The sequence below is a fragment of the Notolepis coatsorum genome, assembly GCF_963971535.1.
Source record: "Notolepis coatsorum genome assembly, chromosome: 18".
Classification (NCBI taxonomy): domain Eukaryota; kingdom Metazoa; phylum Chordata; class Actinopteri; order Aulopiformes; family Paralepididae; genus Notolepis; species Notolepis coatsorum.
The window spans coordinates 12,456,185-12,476,552 of NC_140182.1; the positions used below are offsets into that span (position 1 = coordinate 12,456,185).

Here is a 20,368-nt window from a genome sequence, read left to right on the forward strand (position 1 = left end):
ACTGAATTACTTACAAGCATTGAATTACTCACAAGCACTGAATTACTCACAAGCACTGAATTACTCACTAGCACTGAATTACTCACTAGCATTGAATTATTCACTAGCATTGAATTACTCACAAGCATTGAATTACTCACAAGCATTGAATTACTCACAATCACTTAATTACTCACAAGCATTGAATTACTCACAATCACTGAATTACTCACAAGCATTGAATTACTCACAAAAACTGAATTACTCACAAGCATTGAATTATGCACTAGCATTGAATTACTCACAAGCACTGAATTACTCACAAGCATTGAATTACTCACAAGCACTGAATTATTCACAAGCATTGAATTACTCACAAGCACTGAATTACTCACAATCATTGAATTACTCACAATCACTGAATTACTCACAAGCATTGAATTACTCACAAGCACTGAATTACTCACAAGCATTGAATTACGCACTAGCATTGAATTACTCACAAGCACTGAATTACTCACAAGCATTGAATTACTCACAAGCACTGAATTATTCACAAGCATTGAATTACTCACAAGCACTGAATTACTCACAAGCACTGAATTACTCACAAGCAGTTTTTCTGAGCTGACCTAGCCACCACCTTGAAACCATTGTAGCTTATAGCTTTCAATATAAATAGTATAGTATCAATTATTCATTACAGTCTGGCCCACAGGTGAACCAGTCTGGCCCACAGGTGAACCAGTCTGACCCACAGGTGAACCAGTCTGACCCACAGGTGAACCAGCCTGACCCACAGGTGAACCAGTCTGGCCCACAGGTGAACCGGTCTGACCCACAGGTGAACCAGTCTGACCCACAGGTGAACCAGCTTGACCCACAGGTGAACCAGCCTGACCCACAGGTGAACCAGTCTGACCCACAGGTGAACCAGTCTGACCCACAGGTGAACCAGTCTGACCCACAGGTGAACCAGTCTGACCCACAGGTGAACCAGTCTGACCCACAGGTGAACCAGCTTGACCCACAGGTGAACCAGTCTGACCCACAGGTGAACCAGTCAGCCTGTATCTGAGGACAGAGCAGCCACAGGGGATGAGGACAGAATGAGGACAGAATGGGGACAGGATGATGACAGGATGAGGACAGGATAGGGACAGGATGATGACAGGATGAGGACAGGATGGGGACAGGATGAGGATAGGATGAGGACAGGATGAGGACAGGATGAGGACAGGATGAGGACAGGATGAGGACAGGATGAGGACAGAAGACAGTACCTTCACAGACAGAGCAGCCGCAGGGGCCGAGGACAGGATGAGGACAGTGGGCTGGAGGACATGGCTTCTTCTTACACCTCACTGAGCCGCTCTGCAAGTCAAAATACATCAATCAATACCTAACATGACCTGTTATCACGACCTGCTGTTATCATGACCTGTTATCATGACCTGCTGTTATCATGACCTGTTATCATGACCTGTTAACATGACCTGTTATCATGACCTGCTGTTATCATGACCTGTTATCATGACCTGCTGTTATCATGACCTGTTATCATGACCTGCTGTTATCATGACCTGTTATCATGACCTGTTATCATGACCTGTTATCATGACCTGTTATCATGACCTGTTATCATGACCTGCTGTTATCATGACCTGTTAACATGACCTGTTATCATGACCTGTTATCATGACCTGTTATCATGACCTGTTATCATGACCTGTTAACATGACCTGTTAACACATTGGGTGCCATGCAGTATGCCCATCTTTGACACTCTCTGCCAGTGCTGTAAGCCTACGTTATATTTTTCCATTCATACATTGTCGTGTTAGTACCGTCGAGAATATAAGTATGTTTTTAGACTGTATAGCAGTCATTCCTAGAATGCGCGCTATAGGCCCCGACGCGTATTATACATTATCGATTAGCGTTTCGTCCCTATACACGCTATATTAAAAATGTCAAATGCATATGATCGCTATACATTATGCTCCATCATGCGTGAAGGAAAGGGGGGGGGTCGTTTATGATTCCTTGATTGTCACTAACGGCTTCCTTTAGTAAGACACCATACGTTGATCGGACAGATTGCAATGAAATAAATGGACAATCGAGCTGGAAATAACGTTAGATTCCTCTTACCTCTGGCCGATGCGTCTGGAGAAAAAAAAATCCAATTATTTGACGTCGATCTGCTAGATCCATTTTCCGTTTGTATGACACAATAAACGCCAAAAGCATATTGATTCTTGCATCTCGAAAGCGATCCAATGTACCCGAGGTGTGTATATTGATCCTCGTTACAAGATATCTCTGGCGGAGCCTTTTCCCAGATGCACCGAGCGCCACTTTAGAGTGGAGTGTAACTCTCCCGAAATCCACCAGGCGGCGGTATTGAGGCGTTGCAATATCAGACAGGGTCCAGCTGGCTCCCGGAGGCTTCCTGGATGAATTATGAATGCCAATAGCGAATAAAAGAAATAACGATGATAACAACGAGTTTACTCGTTGTTGGCACTCAACGCATGGTGGCCAATAACGAGTATACTCGTTATTGGCAATTAATGTGTTAACATGACCTGTTATCATAACCTGTTATCATGACCTGTTAACATGACCTGTTAACATGACCTGTTATCATGACCTGTTAACATGACCTGTTATCATGACCTGTTAACATGACCTGGCAGATGTATGCTTGTATGTATGTGTGTGTGTGTGTGTGTGTGTGTGTGTGTGTGTGTGTGTGTGTGTGTGTGTGTGTGTGTGTGTGTGTGTGTGTGTGTGTGTGTGTGTGTGTGTGTGTGTGTGTGTGTGTGTGTGTGTGTGTGTGTGTGTGTGTGTGTGTGTGTGTGTGTGTGTGTGTGTGTGTGTGTGGGGGGGGGGGTGTATTACCTGGCAGGTACACTCAGAGCAGGGGTTATTTGGGTCAGGGATGGACTGGCCATTGGTCAGAACTACGTTGTTATGGAAACAACCTGTCAAATCAAGACATCCAGCTATGTTACCATCATTCAATAGCGGAAATGAGGAAGGAACAAAAAAGTATAAACAAATAATGGATTTACCTATAATGTAAGTATGTAATAATGAATGTATGAAAATATCTAACCCTAACTAACCTTACTGTCATGCACTTGTCCTAATATACACTGTAGCACTCAACACTTTGATGAACATTGTTACTCGGCTGATAGAGTTGTGCCCTTCCTGATGAGTTGTCATACAGAACTTGTAAGTCGCTTTGGATAAAAGCGTCAGCTAAATGACTAAATGTAAATGTAAATGAAAGGAGCTTGATGACTTATCACCATTATGGAAGGTGCTTGATGACTTGATCACATGCATCTCTCTACAGGACTCTGGTTCCTACACTACACATCTCTATACAGGACCCTGGTACCTACTGTTACATTCTCCACAGCACTGTCCTGGGAGGGTGAAGGGATGAGTACAGTCCACATAGCAAGGCAGTCGGCTGCAGACAACATCCCCTCCATAGCAAGTGCAGACACTGCAGGGGTCGTCCTCACTCACAAACTCATAACCGTCAGGGTGCTCTCTGCCATTATACATACACCCTGCAGGAGGAGAGAGAGAGAGAGACAGAGAGAGAGAGAGAGAGAGAGAGAGAGAGAGAGAGAGAGAGAGAGAGAGAGAGAGAGAGAGAGAGAGAGAGAGAGAGAAAATCGACAACCAAATAAATAAAAACAAAAGCTAATTATACTCCTGTTTCGTTGACTTCCAAAAAGCATTCGACTCAATCTGGCACGAGGGTCTGCTGTACAAGCTATTAGAAAGTGGCATTGGAGGGAAAACCTACAACATCATAAAGTCAATGTACACCACAACAACACATGTGCTGTGAGGCATGAGGAAAAAACACACAGACTTCTTTCCTCAAAGCCGTAGGGTTAGACAGGGGTGCAGTTTGAGTCCAACCCTCTTCAACATATACATCAACGAACTGGCAAAGATATTGGAACAAGCTGCAGCAACCTGGCATCCCCCTAGCAAAAACAAAAGTCAAATGCCTGCTGTTTGCAGATGATCTGGTGCTGCTGTCTCCAACAAAAGAAGGGCTACAGCAGCACCTCGATCTTCTACACAAATTCTCCCAGACCTGGGCACTGACAGTAAATCTAACCAAAACAAAAGTCATGATATTCCAAAAAGGCCCAGCCCACAACAACACAAACACAAATTCCTCCTAGACACAATTGCCATAGAACACAGAAAAAACTACAACTATCTCAGCCTAAACATCAGCGCCACAGGGAACTTCAACCAAGCTGTGAACGACCTGAGAGACAAAGCAATAAGGGTTTTTATGCCATCAAAAGGAACATCAAGCTAGACATTCCAATTCAAACCTGGCTCAAAATATTAGACTCTTTCATAGAACCCATTTCCTTGTATCGTTGCGAGGTCTGGGGCCCACTTGCAAACCAAGACTTCACAAAATGGGAACAAACACCAAATTGAGACTCCATTCTGCAAATCCATTCTCCGCACCCAAAGGAAAACACCAAATAATGCTTGCAGAGCAGAACTAGGAAGATACCCACTAATTATCAAAATCCAAAAATGAGCATTTAAATTATCTAATCACCTAAAAGAAAGTGACCCAGACACACTCCAGAACAAAGCCCTCACCTACAGAGAGACCCTAGAGAGATGCCCGCTGAGCCAGTTGGTCCTGGGACTCTGCTCACAAACACAAGCAGGGCCACCAGACAGAAACCACACTGACTGGACTAAACCAAATTATAAGAAAACAAAAAGAAAACTATCTGACACATTGGAAAGAATCAACCCAAAACCAGAGCAAATTGGAATGCTATTTGGCCCTAAACAGAGAGTACACAGTGGCAGAATACCTGAGCACTGTGACTGATCCAAAACTAAGAAGATCCTTGACTAGGTACAGACTCAGCGAGCACAGCCTAGCCATCGAGAAAAGCTGCCATAGGCAGACCTGGCTCCCAAGAGAAGACAGACTGTGCACCCACTGCACACAAGATGAGGTGGAAACCGAGCTACACTTCTCAACAACCTGCCCACTATACCAAGACATCAGAGAAACATTCAGAGACTTGGCAAATAACTCAAAACTCCCATACCTACTGGGAGAAATACAACAATGTGCAAACACAGCAGCAAGATTTGTGAGCTGCTGTGACAAGAAAAGGACATCCAACGGAATACAACCACCATAAAGACTGTCAATCACATACAAAATGTCTTCTGTACTGTACTGATTTATTCTGATTTCTCTGTTTGAGTGTTTTGCTTTGTTTAGTTTTTTAACCCTTTCACTGCCGCACTACCAAATGGTTAACCCTTTCACTATTGTGATAGTAAAGGGTTAACCTTCTGTAGTGTGGCAGTGAAAGGGTTAACACTGGCTTTGGCAATGTAAACGTATGTTTCCCATGTCAATAAAGCCCCTTTGAATTTAATTGAATTGACAGAGACAGAGAGAGAAAGAGAGGGATAAGAGATAGACATAGAGAGAGAGGGGGGCATAAGAGATACACAACACAACCAGAGACACAGATATACAAGAGAGACACAACCAGAGACACAAGATATACACAACATTGGATGGCCCCTACACCACCCACCCCCACCCGACCACCACGCACCGTCACAGGCCATGCAGCACTCTCTCTGGATGGGGTGGCCACAGTTGGCGGGCGGACATCGCTTCCTCTCACACCTGACGGAGCCCTCGCGACACATGCACACTCCACACGGATCTGACGCGTCCTCCCACACCTCCCCACTGGCACGCTCTCGCCCCTCATACAGACAGCCTCAGAGAGAGAGAGAGAGAGAGAGAGAGAGAGAGAGAGAGAGAGAGAGAGAGAGAGAGAGAGAGAGAGAGAGAGAGAGAGAGAGAGAGAGAGTGAGAGAAGACACACTCATAAGACTTAGATAGAACATGTAATTGATTGATTGAATTTATTTGATAATTCATAAAAGATACATATAAAACTGCCCAGCAGGAATACATACATTTAAAAGATAATTGAGGTTAAAAACAAAATAAAACCAAAAGGCGTATTTCCATTGTGGACCTCTGGGGGTAGGGGGTGGGGTGGGGTATGGTGGGCAGTTGGCTGGCAGAAACAGTATAGCTACTCTGAAGCCCAAATACAAAAATACTAAACAAACCACACAGTTTCACCACATTAAACAAGTCAAATCCAAATACACAATCAAATTCAATGAATCTACAGCATTCCCTTTAGTCCGTCTAATTAATAATAAAATCTAAAATCCATCTGTAAACACACATTACACATCAGTTTTAACAACTCATCCTATCCTCCCTAGCTTCTATGAGAATCAAATAGAGGCAGATGCTAACCACTTTTTCAAAATGGTCTTAAAGCTTCTTTCCGTAGCTAGTGCTTTGCAAGAGGTAGGTAATTGGTTCCATAGAACTCCTGAACCTGTGTGGAATTATATCCGTCTGGCTGCCTGTCGTGGAGGATTTGTGAGTTAAAATGAGTCTGTATCTACTTGTACAGGCCTTCTGCAGAATACATGGCTACATGTACAGTATGGAGACTGCTTTGTTATGGGTTGGTAATATCTTCTGCCAGGCCAATAGACCATATTCACATGGTGGCCACGGCCTTTCCACCCAGGAACCCAACCTGAGCATGACATAAGAGAAAAATGGCCACCGTGTGAAATGGTCAATAGGCTGTGTATAGGATATGATGCTCACGCAAATTTGCACATCAAAGTTTGACAAATTTCAACTTTTGATCCAGCGGCGAACAAAGCGATATATACATTCACAACCCTGTTTGCAACGCACGCTCCTTCATTGACACGAGTCGAAAGTGAGGTCACAGGTCAGAGGTCATACCTTCACAGGTGCGGCAGCAGTCCTGTGTAATAGGGTGAGAGCATGGGGCGTGGGGGCAGGGCTTGCGTTGACAGTGGACCGTCCCATTGGTGCAGAGGCACGCTCGACAGACGTCAGCCGGGTCATAGAAACGGTCCTTGTGTCTGTAGGTCCGTCGTTGGTACTCACAGTCTGCAGGAGGCACTGAGAGAACATAGAGACTGGAGTTTAAAGCTGAAGGAACATAGATACTGGAGTTTAAAGCTGAGGGAACATAGAGACTGGAGTTTAAAGCTGAGGGAACATAGAGACTGGAGTTTAAAGATGAAGGAACATAGATACTGGAGTTTAAAGCTGAGGGAACATAGAGACTGGAGTTTAAAGCTGAGAGAACATAGAGACTGGAGTTTAAAGCTGAGAGAACATAGAGACTTGAGTTTAAAGCTGAGGGAACATAGAGACTGGAGTCTAAAGCTGAGGGAACATAGAGACTGGAGTTTAAAGCTGAAGGAACATAGAGACTGGAGTTTAAAGCTGAAGGAACATAGAGACTTGAGTTTAAAGCTGAGGGAACATAGAGACTGGAGTTTAAAGCTGAGGGAACATAGAGACTGGAGTTTAAAGCTGAGGGAACATAGAGACTTGAGTTTAAAGCTGAAGGAATGTAGAGACTGGAGTTTAAAGCTGAAGGAACTTAGAGACTTTAAGATGAAGGTTCAAATGCTGCTTTATGTGCCAAAACCCCTTGAAAGCTTTTTTTTTATATAATAATAATGCATTCATGCAAATCGGAAATGAAGGCTGTTTTTCCTAATTAATACAGTATATATATTTTTTAATGTGTTTAATCTATATTTAACCAGGCAGGTCAATTAAGAACAAGTTCTTATTTACAATGTTGGCCTGGCGAGAGGACAACAGGTCCTCTTGAAGGGTAACAAGGAAAGGAGACTAAATTAAATTAAATTAAATACAAATGGCAGTTAAAAGGCTGGGTGACAGTAGCATGTGTGTGTGTAAACAACTCTGCGATAGAGTCCTTAAAAGTAGTGAGGAGGATCAATTTGTCCATTATCAAAGTCTCATCTCGTTCCAACTGCTGGGAGCAGCAAATTGGAAGGAGGATTGACCAGAGGAAGTGTTAACACGGGGAACATCTAGCGAGATATGTTGAGCAACTCTGGTGTTATAGGGAGTAGATGACGTAAAAAAATTTCAAAAACCATTTTAAAGATACATAACAATGTTGGTTTCCTCTGACAGCAGAGTCATACTCTCTCTCTCTGCTCGCAGTTCTCTTACCTGGACACCGGGGGCAGCAGTCACCCGGCAGCAGGTGGGGGTCGGAGCAATGCAGAGGTGGGCACCTGTTCTTCAGACACTGGACGTTTCCGTTCTACAGGAAGGAACCACATGGGTCTAATGGAAAACACTAGCTCTTGGCGTGTCAGAGTACAACAGCAGTATGTGCCTGTATTCTTACTATGCAGTTGCAGGTACAACATGTATTCTTACTAGGGATGTTCGATATTGGCTTTTTTACCGATATCTGATATACCGATATTGTCCAACTCTTAATTTCCGATACCGATATCAACCGATACCGATATATACAGGGTCCCCCCCCCCCCAAAAAACGTAATAATTTCAGGTAATTAACATTACATATCTCTTGTTGTGGAATTAACACAACATTATGCATACTTTTGACAATAAATAAAATAAGAATTTGTTCTTACTTGCTTGCCTGGGTAAATAAATTAAGGTTAAATACATTTTAAAAAAATAAGATTTTTTTTTTTTTACTTTTACTTTAAATCTTTTTTACCGATACCGATCATTTCCAATATTACATTTTAATGCCAATATCGGTAGGCCGATAATATCGGACATCTCTAATTCTTACTATGCAGTTGCAGGTGCGACATGTATTCTTACTATACAGTTGCAGGTAAGACATGTATTCTTACTATGCAGTTGCAGGTACGACATGTATTCTTACTATGCAGTTGCAGGTACGACATGTATTCTTACTATGCAGTTGCAGGTACGACATGTAATCTTACTATACAGTTGCAGGTACGACATGTATTCTTACTATACAGTTGCAGGTACGACATGTATTATTACTATACAGTTGCAGGTACAACATGTATTATTACTATACAGTTGCAGGTACAACATGTATTCTTACTATACAGTTGCAGGTACGACATGTATTCTTACTATACAGTTGCAGGTACAACATGTATTCTTACTATACAGTTGCAGGTACGACATGTATTCTTACTATGCAGTTGCAGGTACGACATGTATTCTTACTATGCAGTTGCAGGTACGACATGTATTCTTACCATACAGTTGCAGGTACGACATGTATTCTTATCATACAGTTGCAGGTACGACATGTATTATTACTATACAGTTGCAGGTACAACATGTATTCTTACTATACAGTTGCAGGCACGACATGTATTCTTACTATGCAGTTGCAGGTGCGACAGGTGTCAGTAGGATGGGGGAACTCCTGACCGTTGGGATACTCTTTTCCAGCATAGCTGCAGCCTAAAAGAGACAGGACACAATGAACCCACTGGACGCAATAGCATCTGCAAATGATTTATAGATGTTTTATGAATGTCTAACAAATCATTTGTTAAACATGAAAAGACAAGTCTAGTAATTGCTTCGTGTCTATTCATAAAAGCCAGATCATTCATAACAGGTGAGTAAAAAGTCCACAAACAATAAACAAACTGTATTAGACATTTGTTAATGATGAATAGTCTTCACTTTAGATTAGGGCACACAATAACATCTGCAAATGATTTATAGATCGTTTAAGAATGTTTTACAAATCATTTCATCATCATCCATTTTTCAAAGCATCTACAAATGTGTTACTACACATTCAATAACATTATAAATTTTAATGATGAACAAATCAAGTACAAACAATGTTGATAATGAGTTATAAATCATTTGAAAATGTTATACAAATATAGTTTATTTATATATATTTATTTATAAATATATTATTTAATACTGATTTACGAATGTATATAAATGGTTTGTTCATGATTAGTTCATTATCTACAAATACTTTATAAATGTCTTATAACTGAGTGTTATTATAAAGTGTTACTGATGTCTCTAATGTTAGATGTCTCTAATGGAGAGAAATGGATTATATATTTTTTCTCCATTGATTGATTGATTGATCGTCCACTGGAGCGACAGTGGCTCAGGAGGTAGAGCAGTCGTCTGGCAATCCGGAGGTTCCCGGTTCGATTCCCACTCCTCCTGGGCAGCGTGTCGATGTGTCCTTGAGCAAGACACTTAACCCCTAATTGCTCCCGATGAGCAGGTTGGCACCTTGCATGGTTGCCTCGGTGTGTGAATGTGTGAGTGAATGTGTGAGTGAATGGGTAAAAAAATTTGAGTAACAAATTGTAAAGCGCTTTGGATAAAAGCGCTATATAAAAAAGCAGCCATTTAATAGTCACAAATTGAGCGTTGGGCTAATTCATCAATATTCCTTGATAGAAAGTTGATCATTGGGCTAATTCATCAATATTCCTTGATAGAAGGTTGATTGGTGGTTAAATTCATCAATATTTCTTGATAGCATGTTGATGGTTAAGTTCCTTACCATTGCAGTTGTTCTGGCAGCAGGTCCCAGGCAGGGGGGCGTTACAGTTGGGATGAGGGCAGCGTGGGGGGTGACAGTCCACCCTCCCCTCCACACACACACAATCCTCACAGCGGCTGACAGGGTTAGGGAACGCCTCTCCATCCACAAACACATGGTTTTCAAAGGAACAATCTAGAAGACACACACAAGAATGAAACCGTATACAATACAATACAATACAGTACAATTCAATACAGACTAGGGCTGGAAATGAATCCAGTTTCAATACAGACTGGGTCTGGGAGATTAATCCAGTTTCAATTGCAATTACAATTTTGGCTTCCCGCGATCATGAAAGCAAGATGATCAAGATGAAATTATTATTCTGCCGCATGTCTTATTACTCTCATTTAGACTTGTGTTGTAAATGCAGCGCACCCCTCCTTCACAGCATTGTGCTCCGCCCCTCCCCCTCAAGACCAAACCATAGTTTCTCCAGTTATTTAGAAATGTCTTTGGTAACTTGTAAAAGATGACAGAAAGGCAGCCTTTGGTAACTTGTAGAAGACGACAGAAAGGTCTTTGGTAACTTGTAGAAGACGACAGAAAGGTCTTTGGTAACTTTTAGAAGATGACAGAAAGGTCTTTGGTAACTTGTAGAAGATGACAGAAAGGTCTTTGGTAACTTGTAGAAGATGACAAAAAGGTCTTTGGTAACTTGTAGAAGACGACAGAAAGGTCTTTGTTAATTTGTAGAAGACGACAGAAAGGTCTTTGGTAACTTGTAGAAAACGACAGAAAGGTCTTTGGTAATTTGTAGAAGATGACAGAAAGGTCTTTGGTAACTTGTAGAAAACGACAGAAAGGTCTTTGGTAATTTGTAGAAGATGACAGAAAGGTCTTTGGTAACTTGTAGAAGACGACAGAAAGGTCTTTGGTAACTTGTAGAAGACGACAGAAAGGTCTTTGGTAACTTTTAGAAGATGACAGAAAGGTCTTTGGTAACTTGTAGAAGATGACAGAAAGGTCTTTGGTAACTTGTAGAAGACGACAGAAAGGTCTTTGGTAACTTGTAGAAGATGACAAAAAGGTCTTTGGTAACTTGTAGAAGACGACAGAAAGGTCTTTGGTAACTTGTAGAAGATGACAGAAAGGTCTTTGGTCAAGAAGAAAGATAAATGTTCTCAAATCAAAGAGTGATCATGTTTAATAATCGTGATTTCCATATCAAAATAAATGTGATTATGCCCTAATGGAGCAGCTCTAGTACAGACTGACTGTACTGGGGTCTCAGTCACACATGCATGCTGTGAGACGTGTGAGTCTGTAGACCTGGACATTTGGGGCAGCAGTCTCCAGGGGGCGTGTGAGCGTTGGTGCAGTTGAGGGGAGGGCAGGGTCTTCTGTTACATTCCACTGTGCCATCCTGAGGAGAGGAGAGGAGAGGAGAGAGAGAGGGAGAGAGAGAGAGAGAGAGAGAGAGAGAGAGAGAGAGTATTTTCAGTAATTAAAAGAAATCTGCCTAAAAGTACATGGAAGATTGTGCCACTTCTACAAGGTCAATTAGCATGTTCTTGGTATCTACAGTAGGAACATCTATGGAAATAAGAAAATTATACTCTACCTAAGAAATTTATCTATAGCACCTTTAACCAGAGATAAAGGCAACATGAAGAGCGTCAATAACAAGAAGTAAGAAATAACGTTAAAGGAAAACTCCAACATTTTGGGAAATTAGCTTATTTGCCATCTACCCTGGAGTTAGACAAGAAGATACATACCTTTTTCTTCTCTGTGCAGCATGCAGTAGGAGTAGGAAGACGTTTGGAACTAGGCTAATGGAGGAACCTACTTCCATTGACTGACGCTAAGCTAGGCTAACGGTGCATGTCTTCCTACTCCTACTGCATGCACAGAGAAGAAAAAGGGTATGTATCATCTTGTCTAACTCCAGGGTAGATGCCAAATAAGCTAATTTCCCAAAATGTTGGAGTTTTCCTTTAAGTATGATTTTAAAATCACTGATAAATTAATTTACATACCCCCCCCCCAACATTTTCTATATGGAAAAAAAGCTTTTTAATCTATGTATTGGTAAATATTAGAACAATATATCAAGGGACATAAGGTAATAAGATTAAACAAAGTGCTGATGTTTGAAAGGCTCACCAGACACTCGCAGACGTGGCAGGGCTGATCAGGGGTGCTGAACCTCTGTCTGTTGCTATAGATACGGTTGTTGTAGGTACAACTGTCACACACCGGACAGCAGGAGCCTTGAGGAACAGAGAGAGGGTGTAGAAGTTATATAACACACACGCACACACACACTCACAGACACAGATGCACGCACAGGCACGCACGCACTCACACAGACAGTCACAGACACGCACACACACACACAGATGCACATGCACATGCACACAGGCAGACGCACACACGCACACGCACACAGGCAGACGCACATGCGCACGCACACACACAGACACGCACACACACAGACGCACACACGCGCACACAGACACAGACGCACACGCACAGACTGAAGGCCTTCTTACCGCTGGTCTTGCTGGGGTGCAGGCAGGCAGTAGGGGGGCACTGGGTCTGGGTACAGACAGTCTCTCCATCCTCACAGGAGCAGCTGGAGCAGGGGCCCTGAAGATCCACCCCCTCTAGTACACACTCTGCAGAGGAGACAGTATACACACTCATATCATACTGCACCCCCTCTAGTACACACTCTGCAGAGGAGACAGTATACACACTCATATCATACTGCACCCCCTCTAGTACACACTCTGCAGAGGAGACAGTATACACACTCATATCATACTGCACCCCCTCTAGTACACACTCTGCAGAGGAGACAGTATACACACTCATATCATACTGCACCCCCTCTAGTACACACTCTGCAGAGGAGACAGTATACACACTCATATCATACTGCACCCCCTCTAGTACACACTCTGCAGAGGAGACAGTATACACACACTTATATGAAGAGTATACGTAAGAGTATAGTATATATGTGGCACGGTGGTGTAGTACTGTAGCCTCACAGCTAGACGGCCATGGGTTCGATTCCCACTTTCGTCCCTGACGAAGACGGACAGGAGCACTTGGATTGGTCCCCGGGGGCACGGCACTCGCTGCAGCCCTCGTCTGCTCCCGGCTGCCCTTGGGGGGGAAGGACGACGGGATGCGACTATACTTTTACCAACTAACTTGCATTTTTCCGCGATCTGATTTGCCACTGACGTTTCTGGTCATGTGACATCTGCGCCAATCGTGTGACGCCTGTTTCTATCACTGGTTAAGCTTAGGCACTCTTTCGAAGTTGGTTAAGGTTAGAGTTTGTCTTAGAGCAGGGCGATAGAACACCAGCCATGATTCCAAACTCTAAGCTTAACCAGTGATATAAGTAGGCGTTAGGTAGTTTGCAGGCTATTAGAGGCGGAAATAGGCGCAGAAACAGGCGTCACGTGATTGGCGCACATGTCACATGACCAGAAACGTCAGTGGCCAATCAGATCGCGGAAAAATGCAAGTTAGTTGATATAAGTATAGACGCCGACGGGATGGGAGGTGCAGAGAGACATTTAGTCAGCGACTCAGTGCTTGTGTGTGTGTTCCTGTGGGTCGCCCATCGCATGTGTGTGTGTGTTAATCTGATGACAAATAAAGACTTATACTTATACAGTATATATATACTCATATGAAGAGTACACAGTATGTATATACTCATACAGTATGAAGAGTACACAGTATATATATAGTCATATGAAGAGTATACAGTATATATATCAAGTCAAGTCAAGTAATTTATTTATAGAGCACATTTAAAAGCTCGAGAGCCAACCAAAGTGCTGTACAGTACAGTCAAAGCATAAAATCAATGTCCTATAAAATACACAAATACAAAAAGGCACAACAGGACAGGACAGTACATTCAAAAAATAGGACAAGCGGAAAGGGGAGCACAAAGTACAGTATAGCACACCAGGGACAGAGGATATATACTCATATGAAGAGTACACAGTATATATATATACTCATATGAAGAGTGCACAGTATATATATACTCATATGAAGAGTATACAGTATTTTTTAATAATGCAGGACCTCTTTAGAGACGTCTTTATTCGGCATGCAACGACACAACGACATGCAATGGGCGGCACACAGGAATACACACACACACATGCATTGTCTTTCTCAGGGTCGCCGATGCGATTGAGCTCTGCTCTTAACCCATCCCGTCATCCTTCCCCCCCCCAAGGGCAGCCGGGAGCAGACAGGGCGTCGGCGAGGTACCGCGCCCCGGGGACCAATCCAAGTGCTCCTGCCCGTCTTCGTCAGGGACGCGACAGCGTCAGCGATCTGTTGTGCATGTTTTTCCATCTGGTTTCTCTTATCGGGGGGGGGGCCTGGGAGATCCCCCACCTGGGTACCTGGCATCGCAGAAACCTGGTCCCCAAGCGGGGATCGAACCCTGGACTTTCTTGCTGTGAGGCGACAGTGTTAACCACTACACCACGTGCCGTATATTTACTCATGTGAAGAGTACACATTGTTTGTGTGTGTGTGTGTATGTGTTCGTGCGTGCGTGTGTGTGTGTGTGTGCGTGTGCGTGCGTACGTGTGCGTGTGTGTGTGTGTGTGTGTGTGTGTGTGTGTGTGTGTGTGTGTGTGTGTGTGTGTGTGTGTGTGTGTGTGTACCTTTACAGATGGGGCAGCAGAGCTGAGGGTCTGTGATTGGGTTGGAGCAGCGAACAGGAGGACATCTCTCCTGATGACAGATCACATTCCCCCCCTGACACACACACACACACACACACACACACACACACACACACACACACACACACACGCACGCACACACATACACACGCACACACACACGCACACGCACATACACACACACACACACACACACGCACACACATACACACGCACACACACACACACACACGCACAAACACATACACACACACACACACACGCACACACACACGTACACACGCACACACAAACAACAAATCAATCACTTTATTCACCAATATGGGGAGACATAATATAGTAATACATAATACAACAATCCACGTTTTAACAGGACGTACAAAACAGAGGACATGACATTAGATTAGATTAGATTCAAATGTATTGTCATCATACAGCATACAGTGTGTGCGTGTGCGTGTGCTTGCACGTGTGTGTGTGTGTGTGTGTGTGTGTGTGTGTGTGCGCGCGCATGTGTGTGTGTGTAGGCCCACCTTGCACCTGCACTGCAGACAGGGTCCGTCCCCAGCAGGACTGAAGGCCTCACCATCAGCATAGACCCTTCTGTCGTACTCACACACTGTCAGGACAACACACTGTTACACACTGTCACAACAACACACTGTCACACACTGTTACACTCCTGTCGTACTCACACACTGTCACAACAACACACTGTTACACTCCTGTCGTACTCACACACTGTCACAACAACACACTGTTACACACTGTCACAACAACACACTGTCACACACTGTTACACTCCTGTCGTACTCACACACTGTCACAACAACACACTGTTACACTCCTGTCGTACTCACACACTGTCAGAACAACACACTGTTACACTCCTGTCGTACTCACACACTGTCACAACAACACACTGTTACACTCCTGTTGTACTCACACACTGTCACAACAACACACTGTTACACACTGTCAGAACAACACACTGTCAGAACACAATGTTACACTCCTGTCGTACTCACACACTGTCAGAACAACACACTGTTACACACTGTTACACTCCTGTCGTACTCACACACTGTCAGAACAACACACTGTTACACTCCTGTCGTACTCACACACTGTCAGAACAACACACTGTTACACTCCTGTCGTACTCACACACTGTCAGAACACACTGTTACACACTATCAGAACAACACACTGTTACACACTGTCAGAACAACACACTGTCAGAACAACACACTGTTACACACTGTCAGAACACACTGTTACACACTGTCAGAACAACACACTGTTACACACTGTCAGAACAACACACTGTTACACACTGTCAGAACAACACACTGTTACACACTGTTACACACTGTCAGAACAACACACTGTCAGAACAACACACTGTTACACACTGTCAGAACAACACACTGTCAGAACAACACACTGTTACACTCCTGTCGTACTCACACACTGTTACACACTGTCAGAACAACACACTGTTACACTCCTGTCGTACTCACACACTGTTACACACTGTCAGAACAACACACTGTTACACACTGTCAGAACAACACACTGTTACACACTGTCAGAACAACACACTGTTACACACTGTCAGAATAACACACTGTTACCCTCCTGTCGTACTCACACACTGTCAGAACAACACACTGTTACACACTGTTACACTCCTGTCGTACTCACACACTGTCAGAACAACACACTGTTACTATGAAGCTTGAGGAAAATGCATGTATTTCTATTAAAGGGGCAGTCCGCAACCCTTATTATTTTCTTTACTGAGACAGTAGGAAAGGCTGAGAGGGAGACACAGGAGGGAAGGTTCTAGTGGGATCTGACCCCAGGCCAGCATGGGTCCATGTGGTTCTGGAGACACAGGAGAGAAGGTTCTAGTGGGATCTGACCCCAGGCCAGCATGGGTCCATGTGGTTCTGGAGACACAGGAGAGAAGGTTCTAGTGGGATCTGACCCCAGGCCAGCATGGGTCCATGTGGTTCTGGAGACACAGGAGAGAAGGTTCTAGTGGGATCTGACCCCAGGCCAGCATGGGGTCCATGTGGGTCCAGAGGTGGGGGCTCTTAACCACTACACCCTCTCCGGGCACAATGGAAATGCATGTGGATCCTTTGCAAATTGATCTCAAGCTCCGCCCTCTTTTATTGATCCTCAAATCCCCACTGCTCTTCCCTCGGACAAACTGACCTTCACAGGTGGGACAGCACTGTCCCCGTGGCCTGGCTGGATGGCTGCAGTGCAGGCTGGGACACGAGGCGTCCAGACGCTCACATGACACCTCGCCGGCCTATCAGAGGGGAGGGACCCATGATGGACTGAATGAGAACTCACACAGATACAGTACACACACACACACACACACACACACACACACACACACACACACACACACACACACACACACACACACACACACACACACACACACACACACACACACACACACACACACACACACACACACACACACACACACACACACACACACACACACACACACACACACACACACACACACACACACACACACACACACACACACACACACACACACACACACATACACATATAGGGCCCACGTTGATATATCTGTGAAAAAAGCTCTGATTACCCCAAGACTGGTAAAATAGATTCCTTACCTCAGATCAGATGTTCTCCAAAAAGATTATTCCAATTCCTGATCGCCATTCCAAATATCGATTGCGTTTATTGATCCAACGCTGGGTGCTCGAAACACATATTCCACGCTGTTCTGAGGGACCACAAAGACTGCAATCGGCTCGGATTACATGCCTGACAAGTAAAATGTGGATTCAGGATTTTCTTTTCCTCATGCATTTTCATTCAGTCCAATCCAATGGGCGGTATTTTCCCTGTTCGAGCTCAGAGAGAGTCCCAGTGGTAACGTGAGGCTAGATTGATGAAAAATTCATGGAAATCGCTAATAAAAAAAAATGATTAATAACAAGATTTCTCGTCGTTGGCACTGAACGGTTGGCATGAAATAACGAGAATTCTCATCGTTGGCACTCAAAGTGTTAAGGCACATAATACACAAGTCAGTGCCATGTTTAGCTTTAAAACCAAACTGGTTATCTGTGGAGTTAATAAACTCATTCGATCTATCCAGCAGAATTCCTTCTAGGTCTTTTGGCTAGAGTTAGGGGCTAGAGTTAGGGGCTAGAGCTCGGGGCTAGAGCTATTATCTAGGCTGCCAACTTGACCAGCTCTGTCCTTTGATAACTGGCACTAACAGAACAGACAACAATGTACCAACAGAGGAATGAGATAATGGGTTTCGTTGTGACATTCACTCCAATGACCATGAACATTTTCCATTCACAAAAACAAAGAAAATGTATCAGTATTGACTAGGGGTGTAAAGGTACACATATCTGTACCGAACCGTTTCAGTACTGGACCTTAGGTTCAGTACGGCTGTGTACCGAACGAATACAACGGTATGTTAACCACTAACGACCGCCCACCAGGGGCTGTTTTTTTCACAATCTAATATAATTATGAAAAATAAATGTACAAGTCGATTATTAATTTCAATATATAATATTTGTTGACAGCCCTGCAAGTACAATTAGTTACTGCACACTACATCACCCCTGAGTGGAACATGGAAAGACACATTTCCCCCACTGTACCGAAAACCCGCACCGAAAACCCGCACCGAACCGTGACTTCAAAACCGAACGTACCGAACCGTGGTTTTTGTGTACCGTTACGCCCCTAGTATTGGCGGTGTAAGGTTTTCATATTGTAGCCCAGTGCTGGTAAACCACCTCCACAGTCACTATGGAACACTCACAGAGCAGTGGCAGCGGAGGCAGGGGTCCCTCCTGGAGAGCACGTCCTGTCCATCCAGGAACACCTCCGAATCATACTCACACTGCTCACACCTGCAGACGAGACATACATCACATGTTATGTTCTTCCTGTCCTTCAAGACACCCCTCTCCTACAGCTAGGAAGCAGAGAGAGAGAGCGTACCCTAGAATATGTGATGCCATCCGCCCGGTCATAAAGAATCATTGCCCCACCAACATTTTACATATAAAAACGCCACTGGCAACACATATGGCCCACTTGTCTCCAGACTCACATTTCTGCATTTAGTTTAGAGTAGCAAAAACACTGCATGGAACTATATATGAACTACAACCACTACTGATAAAGAACCTACATGGAAGTCTAGCTTGACAACTTCACAACTCACTTAAAGGGGCATTTCACCAAAAATAAATGATTTATTTTAAACTAGTGCTGTCAATAGATTACAATTATTTAACTAATTAATCTCACAATTTTCTGTAATTAATCTAGATTCATCTAGATAAAAAATTGCATTTTTCTACTTAAGACCGAAGCTTGTAACAGATATTTACTTGAGTAAAATCATGGAATTCATGTAAAATCAACACAAAGAAAGTATATTTAGATTCAAAGACTATTTTAATAGCTTTCTTTGAATACAGTTTCTCTCCTGTGAAATACAAATGTTCAACAAAACCATCAACATTGACTCAGCTAGACCTCTTTCTTATATCCGCGGCGACTATACTGCTGAAAGTGCAGAACGTTGAAGATTTTTCACTCCATAGATTAATAGATTAATTTATTTTAATGCTTTAAATTATTTAAATTAATCTCCAAAGTTAAAGCATTAATTGTGACAGCCCTCTTTTAAACATAATCTCACACACACATCCCAAAACTCTAAACAGTTTGCACACATTCATTTAGTTTTACAGTTATTGGCAATTTTGATATGGCCACCAGTTATATAATTGGGGACAGTGAATCGTTGTGTTGTGTTAATTACAGCTCCATGAAATGATGTAGATGGGAAAATAGTAGGGATGCTCGATATTGGCTTTTTTACCGATACCGATATTCCGATATTGTCCAACTCTTAATTTCCGATACCGATATCAACCGATATCAACCGATACCGATATATGCAGGGTTTCCCCCCCCCCCAAAAAACTGAATAATTTCAGGTAACTAATAATTTCACTGGATATATATATAACAAATATTGTAACTGAGGGGTACAATTCCCTGACTGTATTGTTAGATATGATA

At 43.3% G+C, this 20,368-nt stretch overlaps 1 protein-coding gene across 1 annotated transcript in view; it reads right to left on the reverse strand.

Annotated features, from left to right (window-relative positions):
* The window catches only part of kcp (kielin cysteine rich BMP regulator), a 151,539-nt gene that overhangs the window by 66,124 nt on the left and 65,047 nt on the right, over positions 1-20,368 (reverse strand). Inside the window, exons 12-26 of the mRNA XM_084334857.1 lie at positions 19,092-19,182; positions 17,459-17,558; positions 15,766-15,851; positions 15,212-15,305; positions 13,049-13,174; positions 12,660-12,766; positions 11,823-11,916; positions 10,509-10,682; positions 9,339-9,421; positions 8,159-8,252; positions 6,878-7,060; positions 5,640-5,810; positions 3,399-3,572; positions 2,887-2,969; positions 1,263-1,353 (exon numbers count right to left, since the gene is read on the reverse strand). Of these exons, the coding sequence (XP_084190983.1) occupies positions 1,263-1,353; positions 2,887-2,969; positions 3,399-3,572; positions 5,640-5,810; positions 6,878-7,060; positions 8,159-8,252; positions 9,339-9,421; positions 10,509-10,682; positions 11,823-11,916; positions 12,660-12,766; positions 13,049-13,174; positions 15,212-15,305; positions 15,766-15,851; positions 17,459-17,558; positions 19,092-19,182 (1,751 nt within the window). The remainder of the gene's footprint in view (positions 1-1,262; positions 1,354-2,886; positions 2,970-3,398; positions 3,573-5,639; positions 5,811-6,877; positions 7,061-8,158; positions 8,253-9,338; positions 9,422-10,508; positions 10,683-11,822; positions 11,917-12,659; positions 12,767-13,048; positions 13,175-15,211; positions 15,306-15,765; positions 15,852-17,458; positions 17,559-19,091; positions 19,183-20,368) is intronic.